Source organism: Neoarius graeffei, chromosome 15 (assembly GCF_027579695.1).
Source record: "Neoarius graeffei isolate fNeoGra1 chromosome 15, fNeoGra1.pri, whole genome shotgun sequence".
In the NCBI taxonomy this organism is placed as follows: domain Eukaryota; kingdom Metazoa; phylum Chordata; class Actinopteri; order Siluriformes; family Ariidae; genus Neoarius; species Neoarius graeffei.
Window position 1 is genome coordinate 72,569,350 of NC_083583.1, and position 21,805 is coordinate 72,591,154.

The 21,805-nt window shown below is 42.7% G+C and overlaps 1 protein-coding gene across 1 annotated transcript in view; it reads left to right on the forward strand.

Moving 5' to 3' along the window:
• LOC132898969 (leucine-rich repeat-containing protein 9-like) overlaps positions 1-21,805 on the forward strand; it is an 85,579-nt gene that overhangs the window by 62,212 nt on the left and 1,562 nt on the right. The window contains 6 exon segments of the mRNA XM_060940631.1: positions 14,499-14,638; positions 14,906-15,120; positions 15,280-15,348; positions 15,446-15,559; positions 15,714-15,862; positions 15,864-15,965. Of these exon segments, the coding sequence (XP_060796614.1) occupies positions 14,499-14,638; positions 14,906-15,120; positions 15,280-15,348; positions 15,446-15,559; positions 15,714-15,862; positions 15,864-15,965 (789 nt within the window).

Sequence of the window (21,805 nt, forward strand, 5' to 3'; positions counted from 1 at the left end):
TTGTGTTACATCTAAAACTAAATAAAAAAGGAAACAAAATAAAAAGTAAAATGCACCCATAAAGTCATTGTTGGTGATAAATTGTGTCACATTCATCTCATTATCTTAGGCATAGCAGTGAGTTTAAAAATAGGCTGATGAATATATGGACTAGTTGAATGAGGACTTATCGTTGAGTCTCTAAAATAGTCATTGAATTAAGTGACACTTGTAGGTAAAATTAGGTGTTTAACAACTTGTTAAAAATACACCATAATGCAGGAAATGGCATCTAATTAATTAAAAATGTTCTGGGGGAGGACCCCCAGACCCCCCACCAGTGTATCCCCCCCCCCACACACACACACATTAAAAAGGCTTCTGATGCCCCTGGGTCTCAATACTCTTTTCGACAACTTCCCGAAACAACTTGGAAGTGCGCGTCACATCTCCATCACACATGGGACCACTGGCCAAAAAAGGTGATGAAAGGGGGACAACCTGGAGTATATTTTAAAATAGGAATGCACTTTCCCTCGGTAATAAGCATAAAAGTGGCGGCACGGTGTTGTAGTGGTTAGCGCTGTTGCCTCACAGCAAGAAGGTCCGGGTTCGAGCCCCGTGGCTGGCGAGGGCCTTTCTGTGTGGAGTTTGCATGTTCTCCCCGTGTCCGCGTGGGTTTCCTCCAGGTGCTCTGGTTTCCCCCACAGTCCAAAGACATGCAGGTTAGGTTAACTGGTGACTCTAAATTGAGCGTAGGTGTGAATGTGAGTGTGAATGGTTGTCTGTGTCTATGTGTCAGCCCTGTGATAACCTGGCGACTTGTCCAGGGTGTACCCCGCCTTTCGCCCGTAGTCAGCTGGGATAGGCTCCAGCTTGCCTGCGACCCTGTAGAACAGAATAAAGTGGCTAAAGATAATGAGATGAGATGAGATTTCCTCTCATGTGTGCTAGATGGTAGCAATAGGATTTTATCCATCCATTACTGTTTATCCTGTGCAGGGTCGGGGGCAAGTTGGATCCTATCCCAGCTGATTATGGGTAAGAGGCAGGGTACATCCTGGACAAGTTGCCAGGTCATCACAGGGCTAACACATAGAGACAAATAACCATTCACACTCACATTCACACCTACGGTCAATTTAGAGCCACCAATTAACCTAACTTGCATGTCTTTGGACTGTGGGGGAAACCGGAGCACCCAGAGGAAACCCACGCAGACACGGGGAGAACATGCATACTCCACACAGAAAGGCCCTTATTGGCCACTGGGCCCGAACCCAGAACCTTCTTGCTGCGAGGCAACAGTGGAAACCACTACACCACTGTGCCTCCCTGCAATAGTTTTTTACTAGTATATTACATCTTATAATCTTATAGAGTTAATTCATGTATATAATTTTTTATTTAATCTATTTGACTTTTTATATATATATATATATATATATATATATATATGGGCGGCACGGTGGTGTAGTGGTTAGCGCTGTCGCCTCACAGCAAGAAGGTCCTGGGTTCGAGCCCCGGGGCCGGCGAGGGCCTTTCTGTGTGGAGTTTGCATGTTCTCCCCGTGTCCGCGTGGGTTTCCTCCGGGTGCTCCGGTTTCCCCCACAGTCCAAAGACATGCAGGTTAGGTTAACTGGTGACTCTAAATTGACCGTAGGTGTGAATGTGAGTGTGAATGGTTGTCTGTGTCTATGTGTCAGCCCTGTGATGACCTGGCGACTTGTCCAGGGTGTACCCCGCCTTTCGCCCGTAGTCAGCTGGGATAGGCTCCAGCTTGCCTGCGACCCTGTAGAAGGATAAAGCGGCTAGAGATAATGAGATGAGATATATATATATATATATATATATATATCAGGGGCGATTTCTCAGAGACAACAAGGGAAGCCGAGCTTCCCCTAAAATTCTCTCCCCAAACTGCGGCATCTACGACATTGAATTCTCATTAAAACAATAACTTGCATAACATTAATATATGCCCAAGATTGTATTTACATTCATAACTATCCTGTAACTTATTTGAGTGATGTCTGACGAACTTGCAGTTCGCTATGAGAATCACCTTTGCTGCCAGGCTGTAACCAGCGTTGCCAGATACTGCTGACGTTTTCCAGCCAAAATATGTTCAAAACCCGCCAAAATCCACTTAAAACCGCCCAATCTGGCAACACTGGCTGTAACCTTTCTTATTTCAATGGGCTCTATGGCTGGCAGCCGAGTATCCGTTGCAGTCTATGAGAGGGCTCTGAACAGCCAATTTCGGCTAGTTGTTATTGGTTAAAATCGACAAAATCGTCACTTCCAGGGAAGCCGGGCTTCTCTGGGACTAAACGAGACAGTGGGAGGGGCAAGAAGCCGGGCTGATGAAGGATTATTGGAGGTAGTGTTTGAAAGACATGAGGAGGGAGGGCTCTATACTTCGGCATCGGCGAGGAACACGGAAGCATGATCAGTCAGTCCCCAGCGGATGTCGAGAAAGTGTAGTCATGTGCCAAAGTGCTGTCCGACTTTCTTTTCATATAAACGTTTCTTCTCATTGATGTCTCTGTACATTACTCTGTAAATAAATGTAAATATTACTCGTTGTGCTCCGTTAACTTTCATCCATTCTATCAGTTTGATCATTTGTGAATTCACTCGTTTATTTCATTTGTAGTTCAATCTGGTTGTAGAGCTTGAGCCTTATTGGGATCTGCAGTGCTAGCTGCTAACAGAAATTGGTGAAGTCTCTGGAAAGCACAACCAGCTAGTATGACAGGGTCACAGACCATTTTCTGGAAAAGGAGCGGAGGGCAGAATTTGTGTATAAATAGTGTGCATCATATAATGTTCATGAATCTGAAGTGTGTATATTGTTCAATAATGTTAAGAGAATGGTGGGCTCGGTGTTATAGGTTATACCTGGGTATAATATTCAAGGCTCTGTGTGTTGCATAGCCTACCTGGTTATGGATTTCCAGCCTGTGTTGCAGAAGATGTTCAAGGATGTGTTGCACAGCTGGGTGTTGTGTTAAAGACTCTGTGTTGCATATCAGGGTATGATGTTCAAGGCTCTTCGTTGAATAGCCAGTGATTTTTGGATGTTTGATATTTTTGATTAAGGATATGAGGCACTAGCCTGGCAAGCCAGACTATAACATGAAATGTACAAGCAAAAATACTTTCTGCCACTAGGTAGGGTTGTCTAGTTCACTATGCTAATGGGGCAAACCTTTCTATGCTTTGATATCCGGCCTACAGGTTTTACGATGAATGTGTAAAATGGGCTTCCCCTGTTTTAAAAACCAGCAGCCGCCACTGATATATATGTATATATATATATGTGTGTGTGTGTGTGTGTGTGTGTGGCACGGTGGTGTAGTGGTTAGCACTGTCACCTCAAGAAGGTCCTGGGTTTGAGCCCAGAGGCCGGCAAGGGCCTTTCTGTGTGGAGTTTGCATGTTCTCCCTGTGTCTGCGTGGGTTTCCTCTGGGTCCTCCGGTTTCCCCCAGACATGCAGGTTAGGCTAATAGGTAGCTCTAAATTGACCATAGGTGTGAATGGTTGTTTGTCTCTGTGTCAGCCCTGTGATAACCTGGTGACTTGTCCAGGGTATACCCTGCCTCTTGCCCATAGTCAGCTGGGATAGGCTCCAGCTTGCCTGCGACCCTGTAGAACAGGATAAGCAGCTACAGATAATGGATGTATATATATGTGTGTGTGTGTGTGTGTGTGTGTGTGTATATATATATATATATATATATATATATATATATATATATAATCTCATTATCTCTAGCCGCTTTATCCTGTTCTACAGGGTCGCAGGCAAGCTGGAGCCTATCCCAGCTGACTACGGGCAAGAGGCAGGGTACACCCTGGACAAGTTGGGATATTTTCCAAAATGCAATAAATTAAAAAAATCTATGAATTGTTAATTCATGTGAACCTTTATGATCACTGACAAAAGTACAAAGAAAACATTTTCAATAGTTTTCCTCGTCAACTTAACTGTATATTGTAAATATAAATGAAGTTAGAATTTGATGCCTGCAACACACTCAAAAAAATTGGGACGGAGGCATTGTTACCATTGTGTGACATCACCTTTCCAATTAATAATAGTTTTTCATTATATGGGAACTGAGGATACTACTTGTCGCAGTTTTGCAATTGGAATTTGTGTCCATTCTTGCTTGATACAGCTGCTCAAGAGTCCGTGGTTACCATTGTCTGATTCTGCTCTTCATGATGCATTTTACTGTACATTCTCAGTCGGAGACAGATTTGGTCTGGCAGCAGACCAGTCAAGCACATGCACTCTGTGTCTACGAAGCCACGCTGTTGTAGCCCATGCAGTATAAGGCCTGCTGTTGTCCTTCTGAAATAAGCATGGACTTCCCAGGAAGAGACATTGCCTTGATGGCAACATCTGTCTCTCTAAAATCCCAATATATGCCCCAATATTTCAATGGTACGTTCACACACATGCAACTCACCCATGCCATGGGCACTGGTGCCCCCATACCATCACAGATGCTGGCTTTTGCACCTTTCTCTGATAACAAACTGAATGTTGTGTTCACTGAGAACTCAATGTCTGGTTTTCCCGAAAACAAGCTGCAATGTGGACTCGTCTGACCACAGCACGTTTACACTGTCTTTCACTCTATCTGAGGTGAGTTTGGGCCAGTAGAAATCGGTATTGTTTTTTTCTATATAGAATTGATGAATGGCTTCTTCTTTGCATAATACAGTTTCAGGTTGCATTTCTGGATGCAGCGGTGGACTGTGTTTAGTGACAATGGTTTTCCGATGTACTCCTGAGCCCATGTGGCTATATTTGACAGTTTCTAAGACAGTGCCACCTGAGGGCTTGAAGGTCATGCACATCCAACAGTGGTTTCTGACCTTGCCTTTTACGCACTGAGATGTCACCGAATTCCCTGAATCTTTTCACAATATTATGTACTGTAGATTTTGAAAGACATAAATTCTCTGTAATCTTGCATTGACAAATGTCCTTTTTGATTGAGTAACAATTCTCTCATGAATTTTGGCACAAAGAGGTGAGCCACAACCCATCCTTGCTTGCAAAGACTGAGTCCTTGGTGCATAGGTTCTGGGTTCGAACCCAGCAGCCGGCAAGGGCCTTTCTGTGTGGAGTTTGCATGTTCTCCCCGTGTCTGTGTTTCCTCCGGGTGCTCCGGTTTCCCCCACAATCCAAAGACATGCAGGTTAGGTTAATATGGGACAGCCTTGGGCTGAGGTGCCCTTGAGTGAGGTACCTAACTCCCAACTGCTCCCCAGGCGCTGTTAGCATGGCTGCCCACTGCTCTGGGTATGTGTGTGTGCTCATTGCTCACGTGTGTGTGCATGTGTGTGTTCACTGCTTCAGATGGGTTAAATGCAGAGAGGAAATTTCACAAGTGTGTGATGAATAAAGTTGTGCTTTCTTTCTTTTTTCTTTCATACTACTTTTATATCCAATCATACCTGGGTGGCATAGTGGCACAGTGGTGTAATGGTTAGTACTGTCGCCTCAACAGCAAGAAGGTTCTGGGTTTGAGCCCAGCGGCCGACGGGGGCTTTTCTGTGTGGAGTTTGCATGTTGTCTGCGTGGGTTTCCTCCGGGTACTCTGGTTTCCCCTACAGTCCAAAGACATGCAGGTTAGGTTAATTGGTGGCTCTAAATTGACCTTAGGTGTGAATGAGTGTGAATGGTTGTTTGTCTCTGTGTGTCAGCCCTGCGATGACCTGGTGACTTGTCCAGGGTGTACCCCGCCTCTCTCCCATAGTCAGCTGGGATAGGCTCCAGCTTGCCTGCGACCCTGTACAGAATAAGCGGCTACAGATAATGGATGGATGGGGTGAGCCACAACCCATCCTTACTTGCAAAGACTGAGCCCTTGGTGCATACTTCTTTTATACCCAATCATGCTACCTGGGTGGCACAGTGGTGTAGTGGTTAGTACTATGACCTCAACAGCAAGAAGGTTCTGGGTTTGAGCCCAGCGGCCGACAGGGGCCTTTCTGTGTAGAGTTTGTATGTTCTCCCTGTGTCTGTGTGGGTTTCCTCTGGGCGCTCCAGTTTCCCCTACAGTCAAAAGACATGCAGGTTAGGCTAATTGGTGGCTCTAACTGACTGTAGGTGTGAATGGGTGTGAAGCTGTGACAGGCCTAGCAAGCCGGTGGTAGATTAAGTGTGTGTGTCTGTGTGTGCTCTCGATAGACGCAGACAGCCTCGTAAGAGTCTGGCAACTGACATGCCAGTTGGCCTATGGGCTGTCAGGACAAAAAAAAAATCATGATACCCTCACCTGTTACCATGGTAACTAGTCTAGTCAGTAGAAGGGGGTTCCATGCACCCCCCAGAAATTATTTTCTAATTAGTGTTACTAGAAGGGAAAATATGTGTAGATAAGGAAATGCAATGTTAACAGGCCCACCAGTATGTATAAACATAGTGCTGTGCAAATTGCGTGGTTTAACTCTGACATTACTAATGTACTATTAGACAATTTCCCAAACACTCCAGATATAACCATCATAGACAAAAACAATAGAATAGCAATAATTGTGGAAGTAGGTTGCTCTTTTGATCTGTATATGGACACATGCTTTAATTATAAAATGTTGAAATACCAGCCACTTGTCAATACTATCATGGGCCTTGGATTTCATTGTAAACTAGTTGTTCTGGTATTTGGGAGTCTTGGACATGTACACAAACTTGTTCTATCAGGAATGCAACTATGTGGGCTACGAAAAACAACCGCAAAGAGACTGGCGAAGTACTGTTCCATATCTGCCATAATAGGTAGCTTGTCCATTTGGAGACGGAGATGTCATATTTTTCCATAGATATTGTTGGATTGACTAATTAAATGATCACTTTTACAAATCTGCAGTGGTTTCCAGTAATGTTTGGATCTGTGGATCTTTCTTGTGCTGTGATCCAAATAAAAGTATTAAACTGTAGATAAGGAAATGCAATGTTAACAGGTCATCAAAATGTCCCATGTGACTTTTTTATGCTAATTTATCCAAATGAGCCGCCATGATTGAAGAATATACCTCAGTCAAATATGCCGAAACCTGCACCAAGATGGCATCTAAACCTATGTTTTCAGGGTCAAAGAACATGGTAACACTATTTCTTAGGTGACCAATTTGCTTAAAGGAGGAAAACTTCCAGGGTCTGTTCATGATGGCACGTGGAGGATGCATGTCAAATCAAATCAAATCAAATCAAGTTTATTTGTACAGCGCTTTTAACAATAAACATTGTCGCAAAGCAGCTTTACAGAATTTGAACGACTTAAAACATGAGCTAATTTTATCCCTAATCTATCTATCCCCAATGAGCAAGCCTGTGGCGACGGTGGCAAGGAAAAACTCCCTCAGACGACATGAGGAAGAAACCTCGAGAGGAACCAGACTCAAAAGGGAACCCATCCTCATTTGGGCAACAACAGACAGCCTGACTATAATATTAACAGTTTTAACAGGTATAACCCTCAACTGTCCTCATGGGGCCGTCCTTCACAGGAGTGGGGCGATAAAACTCCGACCAGACACAGGGCACCAGGATGGATCAAGCAGGTCCGAGGGGCAGAAGAGGCCAGCATCTCAATCCCAGGATCAACATGTAACTCAGAGGGACAGATGGGGGGGGAGAGAAAGAAAACACGTTGTTAGGTATGCCCTAAAAATGACAAGTATTAAATCTGTGTGATAGGCTCACAGAGACGAGAGTCTTTACATCAGGCATGACGCACAATGGCATGTTAATATGGTAAAAAATATATCATGACCTGCTCTGGCTGGATGCTTGATTGGGTGATGGGAGCACACTCCTCAGCAATGATGAGATGCAGATGGGACCCTTAGGCCTGGCCAAGACAATTCAGTTACATTTCACCGGGTCTGGGACATGCGACAGAACGTCTGACGGCCGATTCCCTGCAGGCTACGATAGCCAGTCGAGGTCCCCACCGTCTCCACCAAAAGATTTCCTGTTGACTCCATGTAACTCAGAGGGACAGATTTGGGGTGGGGGTGGGGGGGGGGGGGGGGAAGAGAAAGAAAACACAGGTGGTTAGGTATGCCCAATGTCACCTGAATAAGTAGGAACAGTATACATATTGCACCGAGTACAAGCAGGGACTCCGGCAACTAACTATGACAGCATAACTAAAAGGAGAGAGCCAGAAGGTAACACAGGCATGAGGGAGCCCCGGGACATAAAGCAGCCAGCCACTGCACCGTCAACAAACTCGAGTGAGCAAGCGAGTGGGGACTGACAGCATCCATACATCCCAGTTTACCAAAACACTCTATGTCTGAGGACCCTCCAGATCTACTCCTTTACCTCATAAACACCATTAACAAAAGGCTTGACTAAACAGATATGTTTTCAGCCTAGACTTAAATGCTGAGACTGTGTCTGATTCCCGAACATTACTTGGAAGGCTGTTCCATAACTGTGGGGCTTTGTAAGAAAAGGCTCTGCCCCCTGATGTAGCCTTCACTATACGAGGTACCAGCAGATAGCCTGCACCTTTTGATCTAAGTAGGCGTGGCGGGTCATAGAGGAGCAGAAGTTCACTCAGGTACTGTGGTGCGAGACCATTTAGTGCTTTAAAGGTCAATAGTAGTATTTTATAATCAATACGAAATTTGATTGGGAGCCAATGCAGTGTGGATAAGACAGGCGTGATGTGGTCATATTTTCTAGTTCTAGTAAGGACTCTTGCTGCGGCATTTTGAACTAACTGGAGCTTGTTTATGCACTTATTGGAACATCCAGACAGTAAGGCATTACAATAATCCAACCTGGAGGTAACGAAAGCATGGACTAGTTTTTCTGCATCATGCAATGACATTAAATTTCTTATCTTTGCAATATTTCTGAGATGAAAGAAAGCTATCCGGGTGATGTTATCAATGTGAGTTTCGAATGAAAGACTGGGGTCAATAATCACTCCGAGGTCTTTTACTGCTGCACGTGAAGAAACAGAAAGGCCATCCAGAGTTACTGTGTAATCAGAAAACTTACTTCTAGCTTTATGTGGTCCTAGCACAAGTACTTCAGTCTTGTCAGAGTTAAGCAGAAGGAAATTTATAAGCATCCAGTGTCTAATGTCCTTAACACATTCCTCAATTTTATTAAGCTGGTGTCTCTCATCAGGTTTTGCAGAGACATACAACTGTGTGTCATCAGCATAACAGTGGAAACTAATACAATGTTTACGAATAATATCGCCCAAAGGTAACATATATAGAGAAAAAAGCAGTGGACCCAAGACAGAACCTTGTGGAACACCAAACTTTACCTCGGTACGTCTAGAAATATCACCATTTATATCGACATACTGATAACGATCAGTTAGATAAGACCTGAGCCAGGAGAGGGCCATTCCCTTAACTCCCACAACATTTTCTAGTCTATCCAGAAGAATGGAATGATCAATGGTATCAAATGCTGCACTAAGGTCAAGCAACACAAGTAGCGAGACACAGCCCTGATCAGACGCCAGCAGTAGGTCGTTTACTACTTTAACCAGAGCTGTCTCTGTGCTATGATGAGGTCTAAATCCTGACTGATACATTTCATGGATGTTATTCCTATGTAAATATGAGCATAACTGCTGTGCCACAGCTTTTTCAAGGATCTTGGAGATAAAGGGGAGGTTTGATATTGGCCGATAATTGGACAGCTGACAGGGATCAAGGTCAGGTTTTTTAATCAGGGGTTTGATAACTGCTAGTTTAAAGGATTTGGGTACATAGCCAATCATAAGAGAAGAATTTATTATTTTTAGAAGCGGTTCAATTACTCCAGGCATTATCTGTTTGAATAGATGTGTCGGTAAGGGATCTAGTACGCAAGTTGAGGCTTTTGATGTAGAGATTAATGAGAGTAATTCAGTTTCTTTTAGGGGAGTAAAACATTCTAACTGATGATCTGATACAGTTATATTGTTAACTACAAGGTCGCTTTCATTGTCTAACCTTAAATTAGTAGTTTGAATTTTTTGTCGGATATTCTCAATTTTGTCATTAAAAAAATTCATGAAGTCGTTGCTACTACATACTGCAGGTGTGCATGTGTTGATAGTGGACTTATTCCTGGTTAATTTTGCTACAGTATTAAATAGGAATCTAGGATTATTTTTGTTATCTTCTATTAGGGAGGAGAGATATGTTGATCTCGCAGCACTAAGAGCTTTTTTATACTTCAGGAAGCTCTCCTTCCACGCCAATTTGAACACTACCAATTTTGTTTGACGCCATTTACGTTCCAATTTTCGAGTGGTCTGTTTTAATGTGCGAGTGTCATCATTATACCAGGGTGCTAATTTTTTGTCTCTGACCATTTTCCTTTTTAGAGGAGCTACATTATCTAAAGTATGGCGGAATGTTGACTCTAAGCATTCAGTTGCCTGATCGAGTTCTGCAGGGGCTGACAATGACCCAATCAAAGTTGATAACTCTGGGAGATCATTTATAAAGCTCTGTGCAGTAGTTGACGTGAAAGTACGTTTAATACAGTAGCGTGGTGAGGTGCATATATTATTACTCAGACATATTTTGAATGAGATGAGACAATGATCTGAGATAACTTCAGACTGTGGAAGTATGACTATATTGTCTACGTTTAATCTGAATGTTAGTATTAGATCAAGGGTGTGACCACCATTATGGGTCGGTCCTATGACATTCTGCTTAATCCCGACTGAATCTAAGATGGACACAAACGCTGTTTTTAAAGGGTCTTCTGGGTTATCGAAGTGAATATTAAAATCTCCGACAACTAAAGCTTTGTCTAAGGAAATAACCAAATCTGAGATAAAATCTGCAAATTCAGAAAGAAACTCAGAATATGGCCCCGGGGGCCTGTAAATAATAAGCAATGGAATTAACTGGGTAGACTTATCTTTTGAGGCTACATACATTATATGAGTATGAAGAACTTCAAATGTATTAAATTTATAACCAGGTTTGTGTGTTACACCTAGATAATCGTTATAAATAACCGCGACGCCTCCTCCTCTGCCAGTTAGACGAGGCTGGTGTATATAACTGTATCCAGGAGGACTCGCTTCATTTAATGCTATATATTCATTTGGCTTAATCCATGTTTCTGTTAAACACAGTACATTAAACTCCTGATCAGTAATGAGTTCATTAACCATTAGCGCTTTAGATGTAAGAGATCTAATATTTAATAGCCCCACTTTTAGATCAAAGGTGCTGGCAGCAGCTGTACAGTCAGTCTGATCTAATTTTATATTGATTAGGTTACTGGAACAAACTCTCTGAAAATTTCTACCTTTTTGTTGAGCTCGGGGAACAGACACAGTCTCGATGTAGTGGGCCCTGAGTGACGACTCTGTGCAGCTAGCAGACAGTCGGTTTAGCCTGTTCGTCTGCTCCCTGGCCTTGGCTCTGGATTGTCAGAAATTAACTAGGCCTGTTCTGAGACTATGACCTATGCTGCAGGAAATGAGAGCAGCACCTTCCCGAGTGGGATGGATACCGTCCCGCCCTAACAGGCCAGCAGTGCCCTCAAAATTAGCCCAATTATCTATAAAGCCCACACTGTTTTCAGAGCACCACCTGGACAGCCAGCAGTTCAGCGACCATAACCTGCTGTAAGCTACATCGCCACGCCGCATTGGGATGGGGCCAGAGCATACTACAGCATCGGACATCGCCTTCGCTAATTTAAACACCTCTACAAAGTTACTCTTAGTAACCTCAGACTGACGAAGGCGTATATCATTAGCTCCTGCATGGATAACTATCTTTGAGAACCTGTGCTTGCCTAGGACCCTAAGATTACCTGCTATGTCCGGCGCCCTGGCTCCCGGTATACACCTGACTAAAGCTGCTGGTGCCCCTAAAGGCTGAGCTAATTTCACGTGCCGTATGATAGAGTCCCCTATAACCAGAGCTCTTTCAGGTTTCTCAGTGGGTGCATCACTAAGGAGAGCAAACCTGTTCGACACGTGACGCGGAGAGGAGTGGTGCTCCCGTGGGCGAGCCTCAGCGGTAGCTTTGGCTCTACGCTTATGCCGCCGAGCCGTCACCCATTCGCCCCGCTGTAAGGGCTCTAATGCCGGAGTTGGGGGATTGCTAACTCCACCTAGGGCGTCCAGACTTTCCCTAACAGAAACTACACTGTTCTCACGCTCACTAACCTGCTCTAAAGCCTGGACACGCGCTTCTAGCACTGAAATCTTCTCCGTCAGACAGCTAACTAATCTGCACTTATCACAAGTAAAGCTAATAGAGCTATCGCTAGTGACGGAGGAAGAATGACTAAACATCCTGCACTCAGCACACTGAACAGGCTGAAGGTGTGCCATGATGAAAAGATTCACGTACCTTAAATGAAGATCTGTTGATATTAAAGCAGATCAGATGGCCTCCGCTTGTGGAGGAGAAAAAAAGAAAGCTTCCGGTCTCGGGGTTCTTCCGAAAAAAGAAAGAGAAAAAACCGGAAAAAAAAAAAACCGGAAAAAGGAAAGCGAAAGTGAAAAGTACAAAAATGAAAGCGACAGTATAATGTATTATTGTCTCCATCCTTGTCTTGTTTTCTTTTAGGCATTATCATACATATATGTACTTTATTTCCACAATAAACTGGAAATACAAAGGAAAAATGCCATGACTTAGAACATTATAATACAAAAATTACAAAATGATATCACTGATCCACCCTTGACTGAGAAGTACCAACACAAATTGCCTTTTCTTTCTCTCATTGCCTTTTTGCTCAAACTGATCATTTGATTATCATTCCTTAATAGATTGTCATAATCTTCAAAAAATTATTTAACGTTGGGAGATGAAGAAGATCAACCTCGATCTAGCACAAGAGGAAAGATGTCAGTACTACTCAGTTTGGTCAATTTTCTGTCATTTCCAAAATCACTTCGAATGTTATATTATTTACCTGTTAAATTAATTTGTGATATAGAAAGAAGTTGGGCGGCACGGTGGTGTAGTGGTTAGCGCTGTCGCCTCACAGCAAGAAGGTCCTGAGTTCGAGCCCCGGGGCCGGCGAGGGCCTTTCTGTGCGGAGTTTGCATGTTCTCCGCGTGGGTTTCCTCCGGGTGCTCCGGTTTCCCCCACAGTCCAAAGACATGCAGGTTAGGTTAACTGGTGACTCTAAATTGACCATAGGTGTGAGTGTGAATGGTTGTCTGTGTCTATGTGTCAGCCCTGTGATGACCTGGCGATTTGTCCAGGGTGTACCCCGCCTTTTGCCCGTAGTCAGCTGGGATAGGCTCCAGCTTGCCTGCGACCCTGTAGAAGGATAAAGCGGCTAGAGGTAATGAGATGAGATGAGAAAGAAGTTCTGATTATTTTCTTACCTTAACATCAACTGATTCCCGTTGAATTGCCTTCAGACTTGCAGACCTTTGCAAGAAGTTCTGTGAAGAGTGTCGGGCATTTTGTTTTTACCTGAGTCAAGACTGGTAACTAGTGAACACAGGAATCCCAAACGTAGCTACTCCGTAGCATGTTAAGATCACATAAACAAACTACAAAACTATCTCCATTATATTTCTTGTCCTTTATTTTGGGGAGGTAGATATAACTGTTTTGATGTTTTGTGCAGTATGGATTGAGAGATTTTCAGAAAGCGATTTTTTTCATAATGGTGACTCATTGATTTGTATTTTCTTATACACGTCCTAGAATGTCAGGAATACATCAGACGACTTCAAAAATAGCATTTCTGCATTTTATGACCATTGTTTTGGGGAGGTAGAAGTACCTGTTTTGATGTTTTCTCCAGTATGGAATGAGATATTTAAAAGTTGACGTTTTTCCATAATGGCAGCCCTGATTTGCATATTTGCTAGGAATGGGCACATGTGGTCACCTAAGAAATAGTGTTAACATGTTCTTTGACCCTGAAAACATAGGTTTAGATGCCATCTTGGTGCAGGTTTTGGCATATTTGACTGAGTTGTAGCAAAAATTTTATTTTTCGGTCATGGCGACTCATTTGGATAAATTAACATAAAAAAGTAACGTGGGACATTTTGACAACCTTTTAACATTGCATTTCATTATCTACACGTTTTCCCTTCTAGTAACGCTAATTAGAAAATTATTTCCCGGGGGGTGCATGGAAACCCCTCTACCAACTAGAGAAAACCTGCTTATTATGTTATTATGCAATCTTGCAAAATGGTGTTACTTGAATATTCTATAAACTTTTCAGTCTTATTTCGCCTCTGTCTCAACTTTTTTTGAGCATGTTGCAGGCATCAAATTCTTTGTTTATATTTACAAAATACAATTAAGTTGGCCAGTAAAACTATTAAAAATATTTTCTTTGGACTTTTGTCAGTTAAATAAAGGTTCACATGCATTGTGTTTATTGCATTTTGGAAAATATCCTAACTTTTCTGGAAATGGGGTTTGATTTTGTGTGTGTGCGTTTTTTTTTTAACACTGAAAGTGTTTGAGTGTGTGTGTGTGTGTTATTTTTCATCTCTTTCTCTCATCAGTAGGGAGTGCGTGAGTGTGGAAAGTTTGGAACCTCTCATGTGCAGCTTGGAGGTTCTTCATCTCGGCTATAACGGCATCTCAAACCTGAGAGATGTGCAGCTGAGTCGCCTGATTGGTCTGAGAGCTCTGTTCCTGCAGGGTGACAACACTACACAATACTATACTGCACAACACTGCACTATATAACACAGCATAACACAATGCACAACACTACACTGTACAACTACACCTCACAGCACAACATGACACACCACACAACACTACACAACACCTTTTATAAAAAAAAAAAATCATGCTGCTTTAAGGTCGCAGTTAGTGAATGTCAGCATTATTCAGTTGCAAATGTGTTTAATTATTGTGTGTGTGTGTGTGTGTGTGTGTGTGTGTGTGTGTGTGTGTGTGTAAGGTAATGAGATAGTGCAGGTGGAGGGTTTGGAGGGTCTGAGTCTCCTGCGTGAGTTGGTGTTGGATCAGAACCGAGTGAAAATGCTGAGTGAGAAATGGTTCAGCTCACATACACACCTGATTGACCTCAGCCTAAATGATAACCGCCTGCGTAGCCTCACACACCTGCAGCTCACACGCCTGCAACGTCTGCACCTCAACAACAACAAGCTGCAGGTAACACACACACACACACACACACACACACACACACCTACAAAACCTGCCTTGTGTACATGTAAATTTCTTTCTTTGTACAGTACATCCCTGGTATTTGGAGTATTTCTGTGTGTGTGTGTGTGTGTGTGTGTGTGTGTGTGTGTGTGTGTGTTGTAGGATATCACTGAGTTGGATAAACTGGAGGGTCTTCCGTCACTTATAGAACTGTCTGTGGTGGACAATCCGGTAACAAACACACACACACACACACACACACACCCTGACAGAGTATTTCACTCCTGTATGTCACACTACACTCTGTGTGTGTGTGTGTGGGGGGTAGGTGGCACGGCGCTCCCTCCACAGGCCGTTTGTGATTCTGCGTCTCCCTCAGCTGCAGATTCTCGATGGCATCATGGTCACACTGGAGGAACGAGCAGAGTTACCGTGTACTGAGGTACACACACACACACACACACACATGTCTGAAGATCAAGAAGGTCATGACAAAAAGTATTTATTTCTTTATTCATCCATCCATCCATCCCCTCCCCACTATGATTTTTCTTCAAATTGTGTATGTTGTGTTTTGGATGGTGAGCTTGTTGCAGGACACACACCCCTATGTGGATGTGGAGTTTCCTGTTGTAATGTGTCGTTGCCCATCTGCCCGAAACTCCACTCTGGGTGTCAGCACACATCACATGCTGGTTCACGAGAGCTTCATCAGCACCCATGCTGAGGATGCACACTGTAAACACACACAGCACTCACAGTAACACAATCAGAAGAGTGCTGAGTCCCACGGGAACGCTGCACCATGACCAGCGAGTGTATACAATACACACAGAATCTGAGAGCAGGTACACACACACACACACACACACACACACACACACACACACACACACACAGATCTTCCTGTCCTTCTGAAGAACTCCCATTGTTATGATTATTAGTGCAGATAATTAACACTGTGCTACACCTAAATCTAACCTCAACTTCAGGAACCTGTTCTGCTCTTTTTTTTTTTTTTGATTGAAATGTTAGTTTTGGGGCGGCATGGTGGTGTAGTAGTTAGCACTGTCGCCTCACAGCAAGAAGGTCCTGGGTTTGAGCCCAGTGGCTGACAAGGGTCTTTCTGTGTGGAGTTTGCATGTTCTCTCCGTGTCCTGCGGGTGCTCATTACACTCAGGAATAAGTGTTCGATTTACAAATATGACATTTATTCCAACCATTAATAACACATGATTGTAGTGATGTGCTGACAAAACTATCACCATGGTTACACTAATCACACTGCACGGAGAGAGATGGACAGGAAAGAAGCAGAGAGAGATGTGGGAGGAAAAAGAGAGGGACAGACAGATGTGGAGAAAGCCTATGGAAAGAGAGAGACTAATATGCAGAAAGTGTGAGGCAGATATATGGAGAGTTTGTACACAGAGAATGAGAGATATGGGGAGAGATAAACACGTGTTCAGAGGCAGATATAGGGGAGAAATATACAGAGACAGATATGTGATCTGTAAGTTAAGAGAGACAGACAGATATGTAAGGAGAGAGAAAACAGACAGATAGATACCACAACTTCTCCACTTCTTTATGCATTAATTCAATAAATCACACAACAGGTGAATAAGACTGTGTGTGTGTGGTGGTGGTGTTGTTTTTATAAGAAGAGAATGTGTAACTGCTAGGAGAAGGGTGATGCGCACGCACACACACTTTCCTCTGATTCTCAATCCCTTGTTCACACACACTCCGTCAGGAGCAGCGTGGAAAGATTTAAACCCCTACACACACACACACACACACACACACACACACACACACACAAATGACAATAACTGTTTGCAAGTCAAATGCTGCTTTTAGCTCATCGGCATATCCAAATTTACAATCAGACTTACAGTGCCTTGAAAAAGTATTCATACCCCTTGAACTTTTTCACATTTTTCCACCTTACAACCACAAACTTTAAAAGTTTTTTATTGAGATTTTATGTGATAGACCAACACAGAGTAGCACATAATTGTGAAGTGAAACGAAAATGGTCTTCAAAATTTTAAACAAATAAAAATCTGAAAAATGTGGTGTGCATTAGTATTCAGCCCCCCTGCGTCAATACTTTGTAGAGCCACCTTTTGCTGCAATTACAGCTGCAAGTCTTTTGTGGTATGTCTCTACCAGCTTTGCACATCTAGACACTGAAACTTTTGCCCATTCTTCTTTGCAAAATAGCTCAAGCTCAGCCAGATTGGATGGAGAGCGTCTGTGAACAGCAATTTTCAAGTCTTGCCACAGATGCTCAATGGGATTTAGGTCTGGACTTTGACTGGGCCATTCTAACGCATGAATATTCTTTGATCTAAACCATTCCATTGTAGCTCTGGCTGTATGTTTAGGGTCATTGTCTTGCTGGAAGGTGAAGCTCCTTCCCAGTCTCAAGTCTTTTGCAGCCTCCAACAGGTTTTCTTCCAGGATTGCCCTGTATTTAGCTCCATCCATCTTCCCATCAACTCTGACCAGCTTCCCTGTCCCTGCTGAAGAAAAGCATCCCCATAGCATGATGCTGCCACCACCATGTTTCACAGTGGGGATGGTGTGTGCAGGGTGATGAGCAGTGTTAGTTTTCCGCCACACATAGCGCTTTGCATTTAGGCCAAAAAGTTCAACTTCAAGTCAAGTCAACTTTATTGTCAAATATGCTATACATGCTCGACATACAGCACAGATGAAATTTCAGTCCTCTCTGACCCACGGTGCAAACAGGCAATGCAATAAATAAAAATAGAATAATTGAAAAAACAAACAGTATAAACACTCTAGATAAGAACTAGACATAGACTAAACACTCATAGACAATATAAACAGTAAAAACACTCTAGATAAGAACTAGACAGACTAAACACTCAAACAAACGATATAAACAGTATAAAGGCAAGGCAAGTTTATTTATATAGCACATTTCATACACAGTGGCAGTTCAATGTGCTTTACAGAAGTAAAAGCAAAACAGTAAACAATAGAAAATAAAATTACATAAAATAAATGGGGAAGAAAATTAATAAGAATTAAACAATAGTAGAAATAAAATAATAAAATGAGATAAAAGTTCAATTAAAAAAACAGCAGAATAAAATAGAATAAAAGTTAAGTAAAATTTAAAACATGGAGAGACTGTAAAAGTAAAGAGTTTAAAACATGTAGAGATGGCAATATTAATAATTTAGCAGAAAGCATCTGAGAACAGCTTGGTCTTTAGTCTAGATTTGAAGCTGCCAACAGCAGGAGCATTTTTGATGTCCTCTGGCAGTTGGTTCCATAGCTGCACTGCATAGTAGCTAAAAGCTGCTTCACCACACTTTGTTTTAACAACAGGTTTTAACAGTAAATTTTTCTGCTGCGATCTGGTAGATCTGATTGGGTTAGGCCGCTGCAACATATCAGAGAGGTAATTGGGCCCTGTACCATTTAGAGATTTGTACACCAGCAGCAATGCTTTAAAGTCAATTCTGTAGTTTACTGGAAGCCAGTGAAGGGACCTTAGAATTGGAGTAATGTGCTCTGTTCTTTTTGTTCGTGTGAGAACCCTAGCTGCTGCATTTTGCACCAGCTGAAGTTGTTTGACGTTTTTTTTTGGCAGGCCTGTGAAAAGGCCATTGCAGTAATCAACCCTACTAGAGATGAAGGCATGTATCAGTTTTTCCAGATCATTTTTTGACATGTCCTCTTTGTTTGTTAATGTTTTTTAGGTCATAAAATGCCGTTTTCGTGATTGCTTTCATGTGCCTGTCAAAGTTTAGCTCGCTGTCAGTGAAAACGCCAAGATTTTTAACCATTTCTTTTGTTTTAATCCCCTTTGTGTCAAGAATAGTGGTAATCACTATAATAAACACTCTAGATAAGAACTAGACAGACTAAACACTCACACACGTAAATTGGTGCAAATAAACAGTCAAGGGCACTTGAGGTATAGCAGGTAAACATGAAATAAGCAGTATAAACAATAAATTAATGGCTGTTAAGGTGAGGTAGTGCGGAATAGTGCAAATGGGCGAGGTAAAGTGAAATGTGCAGTCCCTGAGTTCAGTGTGTTAATGAACGTTGAGAGTATGTATGTATGTACTAGTGCATCTCAAAAAATTATAATATTGTGAAAAAGTTCAATATTTTCCATCAGTTATTTAAGAACGTGAAAATGTTATATATTATAGACTCATTACACATAAACTAAAATGTTTCAAGCATTTTTTCTATTTTAATTTTAATCAGTATGGCATACAGTACAAAAACATAAAAAAAACAATCTCAAAATATTAGAATATTTCATTTCGAGTTTGAGTAAAACAGTATGAGCACAGTGTATCTCTCGGTCTAGTTCAGTACACACAACCACAATCATGGGGAAGACTGCTGACTTGACTGTTGTCCAGAAGATGATCACTGATGCCCTCCACAAGGAGGGTAAGCCACAAAAGGTCATTGCTGAAAAGGGTGGCTGGAAAAGGTGCACAAGCAACAGGGATGGCCACAGTCTTGAGAGGATTGTCAAGAAAAGTTAATTCAAGAACTTGGGAGAGCTTCACAAGGAGTGGACTGAGGCTGGTGTCAGTGTATCAAGACCCATCACGAACAGACATCTTCAAGAAAGGGGATACAACTTTCGCATTCCTAATATCAAGCAACTCCTGAGCCAGAGACAATGTCAGAAGTGTCTTATCTGGGCTAAGGAGAGAAAGAAATGGACTGTTGCTCAGTGGTCCAAAGTCCTCTTTTCAGATGAAAGTACATTTTGCATTTAATTTGGAAATCACGGTTCTAGAGTCTGGAGGAAGAGTGGAGAGGCACAGAATCCAAGGTGTTTGAAGCCCAGTGTGAAGTTTCCACAGTCTGTGATGATTTGGGGTGCCATGTCATCTGCTGGTGTTGGTCCACTGTATTTTATCAAGTCCAAAGTCAACACAGCCATCTACCAGGAGATTTTAGAGCACTTCATGCTTCCATCTGCTGATGAGCTTTTTGGAGATGCTGATTTCCTTTTCCAGCAGGACTTAGCACCTACCCACAGTGCCAAAACTACTACCAAATGGTTTGCTGACCATGATATTACTGTGTTTGATTGGCCAGCCAACTTGCCTGACCTGAACCCCATAGAGAATCTATGGGGTATTGTCAAGAGTAAGATGAGAAACACCCGACCCAAAAATACAGATACGCTGAAGGCCACTATCAAAGCAACCTGGGCTTCAATAACACCTCAGCAGTGCCACAGACTGATCACCTCCATGCCGCACTGCACTGATACAGTAATTCATGGTAAAGGAGCCCCAACCAAGTATTGAGTGTATAAATGAATATACTTTTCAGAAGTTGGACATTTCTGTATTGTAAATTCTTTTTTTGATTGATCTTAGGGAATATTCTAATAATTTGAGATACTGGATTTCTGATTTTCATGAGCTATAAGCCATAATCATCAAAATTAAAACAAAAAAAAGGCTTTAAATATTTCACTTTACATGTAATGAATATAGAATATATGAAAGTTTACCTTTTTTAATTAAATTATGAAAAAAATGAACTTTTTCATGGTATTCTAATTTTTTTAGATGCACTAATGTGTGTGTGTTGGGGGGGAACTGTGAGGGTGACATGTCAGATGCTGAAGGGGGGGCAGGGGGGAGTGCGAGCAGAATCTGTGGCAGGGGGCAGAGGGGGGAGGAGGGGCAGAACAGGGAGGGAGTTGAGCCTCCTGACCGCCTGGTGAAAGAAACTGTTCTTGAGCCTGCTGGTTTTGGCCCGGAGACTCCGCAGTCTCCTCCCCGATGGCAGCAGACTGAAGAGGCTGTGAGATGGGTGGGTGGGGTCACCTGCAATCCTGATGGCTTTGCGGGTGAGGCGGGAGTTATAAATATCTATTAGAGAAGGGAGAGAGACACCAATGATCCTCTCAGCTGCTCTCACGATGAACTGCAGTCTCTTGCAGCAGGACATGGTGCAGGCGCCGTACCACACGGTGATGCAGCTGGTCAGGATGTTCTTGATGCCAAAGCACCTTCTTCCACATGTTTCCTGTGTCCCCTACATAGCTTCTGGCAAACTGCAAACAGGACTTCTTATGCCTGTCTTACAACAATGGCTTTCTTCTTGCCACTCTTCCAAAAAGGCCAGATTTGTGGAGTGTACGACTTATAGTTGTCCTGTGCACAGATTCTCCCACCTGAGCTGTGGATTTCTGCAGCTCCTCCAGAGTGATCATGGGCCTCTTGGCTGCTTCTCTGACCAGTGCTCTCCTTGCTCGCTCTGTCAGTTTAGGTGGACGGCCATGTCTTGGTAGGTTTGCAGTTGTGCCATACTTTTTCCATTTTTGAATGATGGATTCTTCTTGAGATGTTCAGAGCTTGGGATATTTTTTTATAACCTAACCCTGCTTTAAACTTCTCCAGAACTTTATCCCTGACCTGTCTGATGAGTTCTTTGGTCTTCATGATGCTGTTTGTTCTTCAGTGTTCTCTAACAAACCACTGAGGCCTTCACAGAACAAGTGTATTTATGCTGAGAGTAAATTACACACAGTAGGACTCCATTAACTAATTAGATGACTTCTGAAGGCAATTGATTGCACTGGATTGTATTTAGATGTATCAGAGTACAGGGGGCTGAATACTAATGCACACCACATTTTTCAGATTTTTAT